General features: G+C 48.7%; 6 protein-coding genes across 7 annotated transcripts; 4 read left to right on the top strand and 2 right to left on the bottom strand.

Annotated features, from left to right (window-relative positions):
• The first annotated feature begins 100 nt into the window (after window positions 1-100).
• Window positions 101-1,230, top strand: FOIG_01691 (uncharacterized protein). The gene has a single exon (XM_031198666.1). It carries the CDS (start codon window positions 181-183, stop codon window positions 1,015-1,017), a length of 837 nt encoding a protein of 278 aa, XP_031070703.1. The 5' UTR covers window positions 101-180; the 3' UTR covers window positions 1,018-1,230.
• On the bottom strand, window positions 1,185-2,696 carry FOIG_01690 (uncharacterized protein; the record flags this gene model as incomplete). Its single annotated transcript, XM_031198665.1, has 1 exon — window positions 1,185-2,696. The coding sequence occupies one exon, from the start codon at window positions 2,694-2,696 to the stop codon at window positions 1,185-1,187; it is 1,512 nt and encodes a 503-aa protein (XP_031070702.1).
• A 515-nt stretch (window positions 2,697-3,211) lies between these two features.
• On the bottom strand, window positions 3,212-5,504 carry FOIG_01689 (uncharacterized protein; the record flags this gene model as incomplete). Of its 2 annotated transcripts, none has more annotated exons than XM_031198664.1 (4): window positions 3,212-3,538; window positions 3,595-3,680; window positions 3,733-5,033; window positions 5,092-5,504. In XM_031198664.1, the coding sequence occupies 4 exons, from the start codon at window positions 5,352-5,354 to the stop codon at window positions 3,491-3,493; spliced, it is 1,698 nt and encodes a 565-aa protein (XP_031070701.1). In that variant the 3' UTR covers window positions 3,212-3,490. The 2 variants fall into 2 exon arrangements, with proteins under 2 accessions (XP_031070701.1, XP_031070700.1); XM_031198663.1 differs by having other exon boundaries at window positions 3,361-3,538; window positions 3,733-5,036; window positions 5,092-5,354.
• Window positions 5,505-5,979: 475 nt separating this feature from the next.
• FOIG_01688 (uncharacterized protein) lies at window positions 5,980-7,290 on the top strand. The gene has a single exon (XM_031198662.1). The coding sequence runs from the start codon at window positions 6,059-6,061 to the stop codon at window positions 6,968-6,970; it is 912 nt and encodes a 303-aa protein (XP_031070699.1). The 5' UTR covers window positions 5,980-6,058; the 3' UTR covers window positions 6,971-7,290.
• Window positions 7,291-8,196: 906 nt separating this feature from the next.
• Window positions 8,197-8,993, top strand: FOIG_01687 (uncharacterized protein). The gene is made up of 3 exons (XM_031198661.1): window positions 8,197-8,570; window positions 8,624-8,712; window positions 8,765-8,993. The coding sequence occupies exons 1-3, from the start codon at window positions 8,405-8,407 to the stop codon at window positions 8,810-8,812; spliced, it is 303 nt and encodes a 100-aa protein (XP_031070698.1). The 5' UTR covers window positions 8,197-8,404; the 3' UTR covers window positions 8,813-8,993.
• A 3,561-nt stretch (window positions 8,994-12,554) lies between these two features.
• FOIG_01686 (succinate-semialdehyde dehydrogenase) lies at window positions 12,555-14,471 on the top strand. The gene is made up of 4 exons (XM_031198660.1): window positions 12,555-12,818; window positions 12,878-12,965; window positions 13,031-14,275; window positions 14,327-14,471. The coding sequence occupies exons 1-4, from the start codon at window positions 12,669-12,671 to the stop codon at window positions 14,467-14,469; spliced, it is 1,626 nt and encodes a 541-aa protein (XP_031070697.1). The 5' UTR covers window positions 12,555-12,668; the 3' UTR covers window positions 14,470-14,471.
• Window positions 14,472-14,820: the final 349 nt, after the last annotated feature.

Below are 14,820 nucleotides of genomic sequence, written 5' to 3'. Positions count from 1 at the left end.
TTTGTGTGCTGATATTTGGCTGACCAATCACAGACCTCAGACCCCTGTATTTGTGGGTTAGCAACGAGCACGTAGCACGCACCCCACGGAACAGCCGGGAAGCGACATCCATTTTTCACGACTATTTCAAGCCACTCTCTTCTCAACCGTTCAAAGGCAACAATATAGTGGCGCATCACCATGAGTCTCTTATCAGTATACGCGGCATTAGAGCCGTATCTCGACATTCCATTCAACGCATCCCTCAGTGGGATCCTCTTTCTCGCTTACCGCTGCCTCATCTCCAAACCGGGCCTTCTCCTCACCATCGTCTACACCACCAGCGCCATCATCGTCCTCTTTGATCGAACCTCCACCAAAGGTGAAATGGCCAAGACTATGGCCGAACTGCCCTTAGGCCTCGGCTCCGTCCTTCTGTTTATCGTCGCTAGCAGGCCGACGAAAGCGCAATGGCTTCACGCTTTCACCATTTACGTCAACTTTGCAGTCTATGGCAATATTCTCATGATGGTCGCGACGCCTTCTGGAGGGTCCTTCCGTGGCATTTGCTGCAAGGCCGCTTGTATTTCTCTGTCTGCCTGGATTGTCCTGCAAGGGTATAGTGTGCAGTGGAAAACTATCATGCTACACGATGACCTCTTCGTCTTCACCGCTGCTTCCAAGAGCTGGATTTTTACGCACGCAGTTTACAGGTTTATTCTGCTCACGCTCCCATGCTTTGGATCTGGGAGACGTCACCGGCTCATGGAGGTGTATTCTCTTGGTCTGACGTATTTGTTGTCATGGAGTACTGGACTGCCGTTTGAGTACTGCTTCGGTATGGCGGATACGGTTGTGGCGCCGGCAGTCACAGCGTGGTCTTCCATTTCTAAGACCTTTAATCTCATTCCGCGTGATGTAGAAAAGGGTCAGTCATCTGCGAGCGGTATCTCGGACACCGGCGATTTCTATTTGGGGATCGTTGCACTGGCTGTTGCTGCTTATGCTTGCTTCAACATGGCATACCCGGGCCATTGAGCACCTTGACTACATATATCTCATGGACTATTACACTACCCACTAGGCAATTCACAACCTTCTCATTCACATTAGGGACCCGCCTCGTCCCATATGACCTACCACTTATGATAATAGAAGAGTGTAGTCCTAGCGTTAATCTTCATACTGAAATCCCTAGTATGGTCTTAGAGATCCTCATCTTGTTGTATAGAAGAATAGCGTGCTTTGACCCTACTCGGTATTCCTACGCTCTGCGATGATTGTCCAGAAGAATACCCGACTTCATATTCTTCCTCCTTTGCCGTCGTTGCAATGCATGCAGCACAATTCATCATTTCCGGATCGTTCTTTGACAGAATTGCATCGATAAGGAATTGGTATGATCTCCAAAGAGCTGATAGGATGACTATTGTATTGATGATGACAGAGACAATGAGCGTTGGCTTGCTTTTCAGACGAGGGATCTGACAAAGAAATGTAGTTGAGATGACAGAAGGCTTGATTCCTAACTCCTCTACAGGGGCGTCTTTGGATGTGAATGCGCGATGAGCTAACCCTTCCGTGGTGTTGACTCTGAGATTGTCGCCCCAAATAGGCGTGCGATTCTGGATAGCTTCATAGTCTTTGGTGTAATGGGTCAGAAGCTCAACGTTGTCCAGAATATTCAGTCCCGAGTCTGTCTGTCCAAGATCGGCGAGAATGGTGAAATAGAAGGCTTTAGCCAGGCTATCTGCCGAGATCCAAATACCAGGGAGAGGCATCAACTGGTCGCTGTCGTCCGCTTTGGATAGCTTCTCGATCAAATGTGAGTTTTTCATTTTCTCATGGCTGCAGTAATAAACGTTGGGAGATACGCCATTATTGCTGAAAGGGACGAAGAAGCAGCTGACTTGGAAGAAATCCAGCGCCTTGATATCCTGCGTTGATGGCACGACTGTCTTTCTTTTCGTGAAGGAAATATGACCCTTGTAAATTGGAGGAACATCTTTGTCATTCTCTCCCCGGAAGAACTTCTCGTTAGCAACGTGCATGTCGTTGGTCAAGGCTATTGAGTACCAAGCAAGAAGTGACTCTCCCCACCATAAGCTTGCCTTATCTGTGTCGTTCCGACCTGGGAACGCTGTGCCCACATCGTTATCGATGCCGTTGACGTCGTAGGTTGTTGTCATGTTCACGGTCGTTCTGCCGCCAGGCGTGTCTACCTCACAGGATAGCGAAGCTCGTAGCTTGGCGCCCCATTGCTGAAGCGCAATCTGAGAGGCACTGCGATCGATGCCCTCAAACTCAATCGTGATACCGTTTACTGCACATGATTGGAAGGGGTTGTTGAGATAGGGCAATGATCCCAGCAGTGCATCTGGCTCTTTTGGATTGTCGCCGCGCCAAATCTTGGTAACTGTATACTTGAGGGCGGTATTGTTGGTGTAGAACTCAGTGCCGATGGGGATCGTCGTGGTGGAGCAGAGCGACTTTGTGTTTGCGGTCAGGAAGGAAGGCCAGTCCGAGAAAGGATTACGATTTTCGCTGGTCGTGTTGGGATTGGAGGTAGCCATGGAAATAGTCTCGTAACCTTGTGTCGCGACGCTCAGAAATGCGATAAGTGCTGTCGCGATCAATCCACCAACAAGAACAACAGGAGTAAACCATACATAAGGGTATGGTCTGCTAAGGTTGTATGAGAAGTATGAAGCATGCATGGTGAGTTTTGGCGACTTGTGGGTAACTTGAGTAAGCAATCTAAGCTGGAGCAGGGCTGTTCTTGTATTTATCACTTAGCGCGTAAGACCAATTTATATGCAGCCATCGTCATTGAGCTGTTATAGCAGTATTGGTGAGATTTCACTGGGGGCCAAAGAGAAGCGCTGTAGAGTCTTGCAGAGATGCCCTTAAACACGGCACAACTAGATGCCGACGGGAAGGGTTAATGAAGAGTTATGCTTAATAATTACCATGAGAAAGGTTGTGAAAATCGTGGGGTTAGTGACCGCGCATGAGGCGGAGTACGTGGAAGGAATATTGCCGCTTACAATCCCGGACATAAATAGAGACCTTAGCGCGTAACTACCAGTAGCAGCTCGTCTGACCTCAGCGAAATCTATGCGCACAGCCTCAAAATTACCCATGGAATTCCTATACAGTTTCTTGCCAGCGATTGCTAATCAGTGTTGACACTCAATAATCCAGCGAAACCAATCTTCATTACCTGGGAAGCGGTACCTTGAAAAATGTTTCATGAGGAAACGAAAATGCTCAGAGCCATTCAGAGTTGAAGAACGAGGTCGGCTCTCCGTATTACAATTACTGTATAAGTCAAAAAAGCACACTTAGAGCATAGAAAACATTCCATATTGCGAGGTCTGTGTCCATTCCAAGCATGGCTTCCAAAAAGCCTCTCGTAAGCCACCAGCCCAGTCCCTCCAGAATATCATCTTACAGTTCTCCCATTACCACAAGTCCAGATCTTCTCCCAAAAGAAAATATAAAGCTGAGTTTAGTTCGATACGCCAACTGGAGTCAAACAAACAAGAGCTTGGCCAAGCTATAGTGCGAAATGAGTCAGTATCTAGTGTTTTCCGGTTCAAGAAAAGGACTTACCACAGGGAGGACACAGCATCGAGCTCGCTGACCACTAGCTGCGCAGATGGCTTGGAAGTTATCGGCATCGGTAGGAGACTCGGTGGCTATTGGTCATGTTAGCTATGATATGTCTTGGGCTATGAAGGAGGTACTTACGTGAATCGCATTCAACGTCTGCAACCCCAAGAACGTCGACGGAACAACACTGAGGGTTTCCATAGAGACTGTCGGGGCAAGGATCAAAGTTCGCGGCCGCTGCACTGGTGGATGAGCTAGGAGCGGACTCTGTGGAAGAACCAGGGGCAGAGGTAGCTGCTGACGAAGCAGGGCTGGAGGTGGTAGGGTTGACAGGAGAGCTGGTATCTGCATCGCTCGTTGAAGGGGCAGAAGATGAAGCAGGAGAAGTGGCAGGGGTGCTCGTCTCTGCGCCAGCACTGGATGGTGTCTCAGACTGCGTGATTGATGATGCAGCTGAACTACTTGCAGGTGCGCTGGCGGAAGTGCTCGAAGCAGCATCATCTGTAGTCGCTCGACTGCGACTAGAATACTCCGGCACAGATGAGGATGGTCCAGCATCGCCAGTGCTACTAGATGGAGCGGCGCTATCGCTAGGCCCCTGACTAGCAGAGCTGCTAGTTCCAGAGGAATCAGGACCTCCAGGCCTGCTGCTTCCAGGTGATGTAGCCGAGGGGCTGTTGGTGGGGGGCGGGACTTCAACAATAACGGTCCCGGGACCAGAGCTTGCGGTGGGGGTGATAGTAGTCGTAGAGGGCTCACCATTACCATCGTCTCCAGTAACAGTGCGGGTAACGAAAGAGACAGGGGAGGAGGATGCGCCAGAGCCGCTAGGGGAACTGGAAGGCGGAACCTCCACTATGACAGTGCCGGAACCTGTTGACCCAGATGGGGAAATAGTCGACGTGATGGGATCATCCGTTGGGTTGAGGGTACTACCAGTGGTGGTAACAGTAACAAATGGGATCGAGGAAACAGATGAAGCCTGGGAGCTTGGAACCACAACAATAACCGTGCCAGGATCCGTAGGGTTACTGGGAGGAATAGTGCTTGTGCGAGGGGCGTCAGTTGGGGCAAGGCTTCCTGGAGTAGTGACGGTAACATAAGGTGCTGAGGGAGAAGCAATCTTGGTGTTGGGGATCTCAATAATAACACTACCGGTTGCTCCTGGCTCATCAGGAGTGATAGTAGTCGTGACAGGGCCGGTAAGAGAAGGGAAGTCTCCAGTGGTAGTGACCGTCACGTATGGGACAGAAGAGGTAGGGATGCCATCAGCTCCAGGAGGAGATGTTGGAACCTGAATGACCACAATGCCCGGCTGGCCGGGCTCAGTTGGGGGATATGTCTTGGTGACAGGATGATTGCCAATATCATCAGGGTTCGCAGGAACGGTGAAGGTGAGATAGCCTCCGTCTGGCGGATTGCCGTTGCCGTTGGAAGCACTACTTCGAAATGATTAGTCAAAAGCCAACCCAACTGTAGAAAAAATGGCGAACGAACCTGGTCAGTGTAGTCGAGCTTGTCGAGACATCCGTCAGAACAGTGCTCAAAGAGGTTGGAGCATTGGTGACATGTACAACGTGGCCATCATCGAGGACAATGTCAGTGTTGGCAGGGAAGTAGGAGTCGATGAGAACAGGCTGCTGGAATCGATATTCAATAGGCTGAAGATTGATGATGGTAGAGCAAAGAGGATCAGCAGAAGCTTGGGCAAGAGCAAGCTCCATCACTGTTGAAGCGGCCATGATACTCTTGGACTTCATGGTGATCAATGAGTGTTCAGGGGAAGAGCAATAAGCAAGTGATTGGAAGCAAACGAGTGTAATCAGAAACTGATGAGAAGGATATCGCTGACATTGAACTCGGGCTGAGGAGTAGCTGTATATACATGCCCAACTGAGCAAATGTAGATGTTTATTCTTGAATAATAACAAGTCACGACTTTGAGGTAATTTCTGATGTTTGAGTTCAGAAATGCCGACGCGACCTCCATGACCCGACTTGCACCGCAAAAGTGAAGCCTTTCAGCTCCCATCGCAAAACTTTGTCTCTTGAAAACCCAACTATTGACACTATCTCCTGCTTGTCTCACATTCTCTCCGCTAAGCGAGGCTACACCGGAGATATTAGCCGTCGATCAACTTCCCGAAACAGCTTTGACGTGGGAACTTGTATGCAAGGTAGCGATATCAATATTGCCTCCTTGGGACGGATCAACAAGCATTGAGTTTTTGCTTCAGCTGCGTTGTGCATGATTTGGTTTCAAAGTTGGAAGTGCGCGGACTATTGTGGAATATCGGGAGGTATGGAGGTGCGAAGGTAATTTTAGAAGAGTTTGGTTACTGAGACGTCGGCGATATATAATACTTGAACGAAGGGATTTTTTCGCAACTGCAGACATACAAGTCATTTGACAACTTTCACTCGTTCACACATCCTGTCACTCGCTTCATCACTCACCTCAACAATGCAAACTTTCAAGTCCCTCATCCCCTTCCTCTTGACTGCCAGTCTTGCAGTCAACGCAGAAACAACTTCCTGCGTTACCTCAACCAAGACCTTTCCCACCATCACCTCCATCATAGTCGAGCCGACCAGTACTTGGTCCGGCAACGGCACAGGTGGTCCTCGTACCGTGTATACAACTGAGTATCAAGAGTTCTGCTCCACGGGTCTGCGTCTGCATACGTACACCATCACCGAAGGTTGCCACAAGGAAAAGTGTCAGCCTCGCACGACTGGTGTTCCGCCTGGTTTTACCTCAATTGTTACTGTTTGTAACTTTTGTGGTGAGAAGCCTATCACTGCGACGCTCACTGTCCCGTGCCCTGAGGCGACTCCTACCAAGGGCCCTGGCAAGCCTCCGAAACCGCAGCCCGAGCACTGTGAGACATGCCATGATCAGGGCAAACCGTCTGGCAAGCCTCCAGTTCAGCCACAACCTGTTTCATCTGCCCCTGCTGTGAAGCCAGTCCCTACGGGCCCTCAGCCAGAAAAATGCACCACGTCCGGCGGTCCCAAACCTCCATCTCCTGCTCCTCCTCAGCCCCCCAAGACAACCAACAAACCGGGTGAGGGCAATCCAGAGAGCCCCAATTCCCCTGCAGGACAGCAGTCTCAACCCTCTGTTCAGCCCAACCCTCCTGCTGCATGCACGACTTGTGGTTCTGGAGGAGAAGCTCCTAGACCCCCTGCATCACTGGCAACTTCTATCATACCCAACCCCTCTGTAGAGAATCCTGTTCCTAGCCCTACCAGTGGTCCTGCTCCGGGAGAACCATCTGCCATCACTGCTGGGGCCACCAAAGCCTCTTACGTTGAGTTGGGTCTTCTTGGATTCTTTGGATTTGGATTCATTCTGTTCGGGATTCCTCTCTAGATCATCTTAGTATACCTTGACTAGCTGAGTTATGTTGTCTAAAGTGTGAAGGTGGAGGTAGCTTTAGTTGCTCTGTTAGGTTCGGGAACATGCTTCTGACTGCATGTGCTTAGTTCCGAGCTTGGCTACTTGATCTAAGGACTTAATAATTTCCCTTCTTGTACATAATCGCATGTTAGCTTCATATTTAAATCATCGAATCGAAAAGACTTTGTCAGTATTGCTAAGTATGGGATTTTTTACTGGCCTTCATATGCAATGCGTTGTAACAGCATTCAGTTCAGCTCTGTTGGTAATTTTCTGTACGCACTAAGTGATGCATAGCAGGGAATATTCTTTTTGAATATAGCAGTGATCATCAACTAGTATTTCCTTGCTGTCACTAAATCATGTCTATGCGGGGTTGCCATATTGAAACAAGTAGAGATCAACAGCTATTCTCTGACGTCTGAGACATTGTCAAGGGAGAAGCTGTCAGCCGTGTTGCTGGTAACATCGCGGCGTGGGGATCTCTGTGACTCCAACTAATTATGGGAATTCTCCGCATACAGAGACAAGATCGGCGGCTGGTTCCTGGTTTTGTCTAAGACATCGGCACGGTAGTTGCATGTTAGTTGCGACCGAGTAAGTGGCAGCTGATTCATGATATATCCCCCGCAGCTTCGGCAATTAGTTGCTTGTGACAGCGAGTTTCGAAATTAAATCCAAGGGATGCTCCTTGCATTTCTCTTTCTTGGTTCAATCAAAAATGAATTCGATTCCCGTCACTACTATACCGTGTCTCAGAGTGGATAGCATAGCTGTTGGTAAACAACTTTATTTAGTTATTGTTGTTTTCCATCTCCTACATCTATCCGATTTGAAGACTGAAAACTCAAGGTTATTAGAAGAAAGATATCAGCAAAATGTGTGTAATAATTAAGTGACATACAGCTGCCTTACCAGAGACGCGGAAGATCTATCGACGACCTAGGCTACAGGGAGAGTAAACTCGTCCATTATCTTGTTAAAATCTAATACTCTGGGGTAGGCCACTTTGTAGACATTGGGACATGATGATCTGCAAATGAATCAAGTTAGTGTCACGTAGCTTGACAACCTGGTTTACCTTAGCAAGGCCACGGTCCATGCTCATGCATCAATAGAGGACGATGCAGAGCTGAGAAGCATTCCAAGCTTCAACCTCCCTCGTCAAAAGCGCCGGAAACAGAAGTCATCTTGAACAACTCAGGGCCCTTGAGGAACGGGAGGTTGGAAAATAATATCCAGAATACCTCGGAGAGATGACTTGTCTCACCACTCTTGAGCATCTTTCTCTATAAAGACTGCATCTTGCGCCAGCTTTCCAGATATTTCACCATCATCACTCAGCATCTAAACGACCCCTCACAACTCTTTTCAATCTTTCCAGTCCAACCTTTCAATACCGCAAACATGCAGTTCTACACCATCGTCTCTCTATTCCTCGCTGGCACCGCCTACGCCCTGCCGGCTACCTCCGCCAACGGCTATGAGGCTTGCCCCAGCGGCGGTCTCTTCGGCAACCCCCAGTGCTGTAGTCTCAACCTCGTCGGAGTCCTCTCTGGTGACTGCCGCGCTCGTAAGTTCACCCCCAATACGTTCAATATCGACAGTTGCTAACGGTGATAATAGCTACCAAGACTCCCAACAGCGCCAAGGAATTTCAGGCTATCTGCGCCGAGTCTGGCCAGAAGGCCCGCTGCTGTGGCCTCTCTGAGATTGTAAGCTGCTTCTATAGAACTAATAATGATAAGGAGACTGACTGGAATGCAGCTTGAGCTCGGTGCTTTCTGCCAGAAGCCTGTTGGTGTTTCTGCTTAGGCCCTTTATGGGCTTGTCACTTGCTTTCCGGGGTGGGGTGGTTTGAAGTTGTCGGCGCGTGTACTAATATTTGTGGAGGATACTGAAAACTGCAAGTAACAGTGGACTCTACTCTAGATCGGTCGCATGATTAGGTAGCAATTCAAGGTTCCTGGTTATCTTTGCAATATGATGTCTGCTCACCTGTTTCAAGCTACCCGTGCTATGCTTCTGTAATCCCAAGATAGGACTGGAAGTTGTATTCTATAGCTAATAAGAACAATTTCAAACACCAACCGTGAAGATCTTGTCCAAATTTACTGGGATGACATCTCAGAACGACTAAACGAGAGTGACAGCCTAGATGGGAATCATCATAGATGGTTACGCTTATTGGAAGATACTGTGATTCGCAGAAGTTACCTCAGTACGATTGGATAAATCTCGACGATGTAATGTGATCAAACTGGAAAGGGGGGCCGCGTAGCTGACAGACAACTGCCAAACTTACAGACTCGTCAGTCTCCGAAGGCCAAATCAGGCGTCTGACATCCGGATATACGGTCTTACACGTGTCAATAACTCCCCGTTTGTCACCAAGAGAGGCTATCCCTGCAACCTCAGTGCAACCACCATGCAGGTGAAGACACGTTTTACCCAACGGCTAAAGCACGCACCTCGCGTTCTTGCGCCTGTAATTGGTGCACAAATCGCCACACCTGTCCCTGCAGGGTAGGCGAACGGAGGACAGGAGGAAGGTTTACTCCGTTTAGATAAGATTGAGGCGCAGGAGCCAGAATACGTAAAATGCTCAACACAAACGAAAATAGATTGCTTACAATGGGTCGAACTTGAGAGTGCCCCACTGACGGTTCCTTCGATGACTTAACGTACGATCTCGGGATGTAAAGCTCGTGATTGCGGTGGGTTTAGGACTCCTTTTGTTTTGTTGGGGTTGTTCCTGGACTGTCGGAGTTATTGGAGATGATCGCGAATCTGCTTGACACCTGCGCTACAACGTGGAGTAGGGTACCGTCGAAGGGACAGAAGGGCGTTCACAGTGACGTCTACGCATTGTGCAGCATGATATGATACAAAGCCACTCGCAAGTTCACGTCAATAATCACAAGAAATCTTCTTTTCTCGAGAGAACCTTTCTAACGCTGGCGAATTCCCTCCTCTTCCGCTGCACGCCAAGATTTGATCGCCCAGCTCCGACTACAGGGCTGACGCTTGCAACTGAACATGTTTCGCCGCGGCGTATCCTTAGGTGAGATTGGCGGGCCACTAGGAAAGGTACATCTTCTCTTGGCGGTACGATTTTTTTCTAAAGCCCTCAATTACCGATTGAGCTTCCCATGCTGTACTAGTCTGACGGGTAAGCGGGAATGGCACAAAATTACCCGAAGCTAAGGACCTACCTACCGTGATGTCTGCAGCGAATGGAAGGATTCTTGTTCTGTTTTTGATGTTTTGGGGGTCAGATATGAATGCAACGTCGCGTAGATGCGCTGCATGACTTGTGAGGTGATTCATCGGATAAGAATAATCTCCTTCCGCCTGGACTTTTGCACAACTGCAATGATGGAAGATGCCGAACTTCTGTGCCGCCCAGGGGTTTGGATCCTTTGCTGTGGGTGGTACGATGAGTGCGTTATCACAAGAATATGTCCTTTATTGTCACAACTGCCCAATGCGTAGGTTTTCAAGCGCCCACTAAAGATCCATCCAACAGTGAAACAGGGGGGTTGCAGGGGCCTGTTTGCCAAAAGCAATAATCATCTTCCTACAAGGGACAAACGTTGAATCTTATTCTCGACTTGGACATTCGTAAAAGCATGTCCTAAAAAGGAACGGTGATCCCGAATCCTTCCATTTGGGATACTCAATTGCTACATTACCATGCAACAGAACAACAAAATCCGCTGGTAATTTCTTCTGCCTTCTCATTTCCGTGAGTGAAACCCCAATTAGTTATTGCATTCTCCTTCTCCGCAATAATGCACAGTCCATCCGGAACACGACCCAAGAAGAGACTTGCCTGCGACAGGTGTCACTCTCGTAAATTACGCTGCTCTGGTGACTTGGATGGTTGTTCACGATGTCTTGGTGACGATTCGGCCTGCACTTATAGCCCTGCTCTGAAGGTTGGACGACCTAGCAAAGCGTCGATGGCTGGCAGAGAGATACAGCAGACACAATCTATTTGTGATGCCCCGTTTTATGGCATTTCAGATGGAGATGCATTGACTGCTGATTCGGGGATATCCATGCCGCCGTCACCTCCACAGCTCGGCGATAGTTGCATTACAGGTAAGTCTCCGTCTTTCGCCAATCTTGTATGCATCGCTGCTGATCTCCTTTCAGATCATACAGTGCTCTTTGGCTCTTTCGACTTGACCAACAGCCTCGGCAACTTTAACGCCACGCATCCGTTCCTCGATATACCCATGGATGAAGACCCGTGGTCTGTCGCGACAAGCCCACCTGTCTCTTCGCACGATCCCAATATCGATCCACGTCTATGTCCAGCAAATGAAACAGCAAATGCATCCAGCCCGCTCGAGAGATTATCGAGCCTCCAGCAAGAGCTTTTACGCACGAGACTACCGCCCGCTCATACGAGAGGCGTTAGCACTCAACCTCGACCGGCGAAATACATAGAGGCAGCCATGCGACCTGTCCAAGAGACCCTGGGCGTCGTAACCGAGCTATTACATCAATGCGTGAAAAGCAATGGCGATGCGACCGACTCAGTTTGTTCCAATTGGCAAACAGTTCTTCACCTGGTTCTCACTCCCTTGTCTCTTCTACTATCTACATACGATCAAATATTACACGAGATCCGCAACGCGGTATCATCATCTGTATCGCGCCAAGATTGTACGCTGTTCGACTCGGTAGACTGCCGCGTCGCAGGTCTGAAGCTTGATCCGCCGTTGAGATTGATCTTGCTGGCGACGGTGGTAGACTACCAATTGAAACATCTGTATCACACAGTGAGGACATTTCAGTCCAAGTATATGCATTCAGGGAATCTGGGAATAGCGGATTGCATGTCGTCGTCGACTATGGCTGAGGTTCAATCTACCATTCGGTCGCTGCTGGCGGTGACGAGAAGTACATTGCAGCAATCACAAGAGACATAGATTAAATACCGACAAAGGTTAGAAGTTGACGATTATATAAAACCTGGAATAGATAGCGGTTGTGTATGGTGATGCATAAGAGGACAAGCACCAAGTAGACGAGTAGTGTTGTGCACAGTCCTTTCTAATGCGATAAATAGGCCTTATCGGCGCTCGACCGTAACTGAAGAATTCCCAATGAACTTACCCGTTTTCCCTTTCCAAGCAGCATCCTTATCTCATTACATAGTGTTATGTGAATACGTACACATATCTGCCTGAACTGTCTCCAAACGTTGCTAATAGGCTGACCGTTGCCAAAGAGCTCTCAAGCAAGCAGAACCATCGATAGAAGATCATTCGCGCAGCCAGAACCAAGCAGCCGGCTTGTAGCCCGGAATCCAACATTATAAAAACTGCTGGGGACTGATAGGCTAGCGAAGACCGGACCGGGACCGGCTGGTGACGCTCCCCTCACCGAAGTGGGGAAATCCTCTGTTCTGCTGCGATCCGTGTTATCGGATGATCGGCAATTTACTTTAGGTCGTAGCTCCTTGATAGATCTCGCATGGAGTGTAGGCTAGGTGACTACTCAAGATTCATGACAAACCTTTCACTGACTAACCACCGGCTTAGATAGAGGACAAGAGTTTCATGGCGCGAAGGATCTTCGTTGTTGTATCCGGTCGTCCACAGACTGTGACAGAAGGCTGTTACCGTACATTGTGACAGAGCCGGTCGCACTTTTCATGTCCTTAATACGGCCTCAGCTTAGACTATGGGTAGATTATATAAGTCCGTTTGATGTCCAAAGTAATCTTGTGTATACCCTCATCGACTTCAACATTCGAGTACTCACAATTCACAATAGCAACATGACACGAAACTTACCTTTCAAGGTCTTGTCCCTTTTCAAAAGCCGATACATCCTGGCCCAAGACTAACAAATGCCTTGCAGCTTGACGATCCGTCTCTTCTTCACGAAGAATCGCTGTTAAACGGCCAATGGGTCCAATCTCAGTCTGGAGAACGTTTTGACGTTGAAGGTAAGCTTAGGCCAGCATGAGCAGAAAGAGAAAGAAAGAACACAAGCTCATACAATGTTTTGCAGATCCTGGCTCTGGTCACATCTGGGCGGCCAGTCCCACCAACAAAGTCTCCGATGTTGACAAATATGTTGAATCGTCACACGCTGCCTTCCAAAGCTACCGCCATGTCAATCCTCGCCAACGAGCCAAGATCCTTCTCAAGTGGCATGAGCTAATTACAAATGCAAGACAAGACATCGCCAAGATCGTCGTCTTCGAAACCGGAAAACCGATGGCAGAGGCTGTAGGTGAGGTTGATTATGCCCTTGGCTTCGCTTGGTGGTTCGCCGGTGAGGCTGAGCGTATCAGAGGCTCCATTGCTCAACCCGCTGTATCTGACCGTCGTACTTTTGTCATCAAGCAGCCGATCGGTGTATGTGTTGCCCTCGTCCCCTGGAACTTCCCTGTTGCCATGATTATCCGCAAAGTTTCGGCCGCACTAGCCGCAGGATGTACCATGATCGTCAAACCATCGCCCGAAACACCATTTAGCGTTATGGCTCTGGCAGACCTGGCTCTTCGCGCGGGTCTGCCTCCTGGAGTGCTGAACGTTATCTCAACTGATAACGCTAATACCCCATCGGTCAGCGAGACACTCTGCAAGCATTCGCTCGTCCGCAAGGTCACCTTTACGGGTAGTACTTCTGTAGGCAGTATCATCGCAAGGCATTGCAGTGGCGGGTTGAAGAAGGTCACTATGGAGTTGGGTGGAAATTGTCCTTTCATTATTTTTGATGACGGCGATCTTGAACAAGCAGTCGCAGCTCTTATGATACTCAAGTGGCGAACCGCAGGCCAAGCATGCACCCACGCCAATCGAGTCTATGTCCAAAGCGGCGTTTACGACAGGTTTTCGCAGATGATGCTCAAGGCCACCAGCAAGATTCGCTTGGGACATGGAGCTGAGTCCTGCTCCACTATGGGGCCACTAACTACTGCTCGCGGTGTTGACAAGGTCAAGAAACATGTCCAAGATGCTGTCAGCAAAGGAGGAAAGATTCTGTGCGGCGGCAAACAGCCAGAGAATCTGGATGGATACTTTTTTGAGCCAACTATTATCTCGGACATGACCTCGGATATGCTCATAACTCAAGAAGAGATTTTTGGACCTATACTGGGCCTGTACAAGTTCAAAACCGAAGAGGAGGTTGTGCAGAAAGCAAATAATACGTCAATGGGCTTGGCATCCTACTTCTTCACCAAAGACGTCTCCCGAACCTGGAGGCTTTTGGAAAGCCTAGAAGCTGGAATGATCGGAATGAATACTGGTATGTTTATTTCTGTCACTGAGTTGTCCATTGAGACTAACAACTCTACAGGTAACGCCTCTTGTGCCGAGTCTCCATTTGGTGGAATTAAGATGTCAGGCTATGGCAAAGAAGCAGGCAAGGATGTGGCTATTGAGGAATACCTCATCCAAAAGACAGGCACTTTGACTGTTGAGGATGGACCCAAGTTGTGAGCTGATTGATGTGCAGTTAGGGGAGCCTTGTTGAAAAATATGAAAGTCGATGCTAGGTTAGTCGAAGGTTTAGTTACTTTTCGTACTTTGATGCATTTTGAAACAAACTCTGATGTCCTTGTTCTCTGAGAGTCTGCTTTCAGTGGGGAAAAAAACTGCGAACCTGCATGTCTCACCGTTTTCAGCATCAATGCCCATAAAGTCTTACTGAAGGTGATTTTGCATCAAGGTGACAAGACGTAATCAAGAAATCTGTTGATACCACATTAACTGCCGTGTTCATCCGCGACACAAATGTAGTAATACTCTAGACGCCGCTTTATCGACTACGGTGTTTGCGATGTACTCCGT

This window comes from Fusarium odoratissimum (genome assembly GCF_000260195.1).
Source record: "Fusarium odoratissimum NRRL 54006 unplaced genomic scaffold supercont1.2, whole genome shotgun sequence".
Classification (NCBI taxonomy): Eukaryota; Fungi; Ascomycota; class Sordariomycetes; order Hypocreales; family Nectriaceae; genus Fusarium; species Fusarium odoratissimum.
Note: the sequence above shows the minus strand (reverse complement) of the source record. Positions and strands in the feature narration are given on the sequence as shown.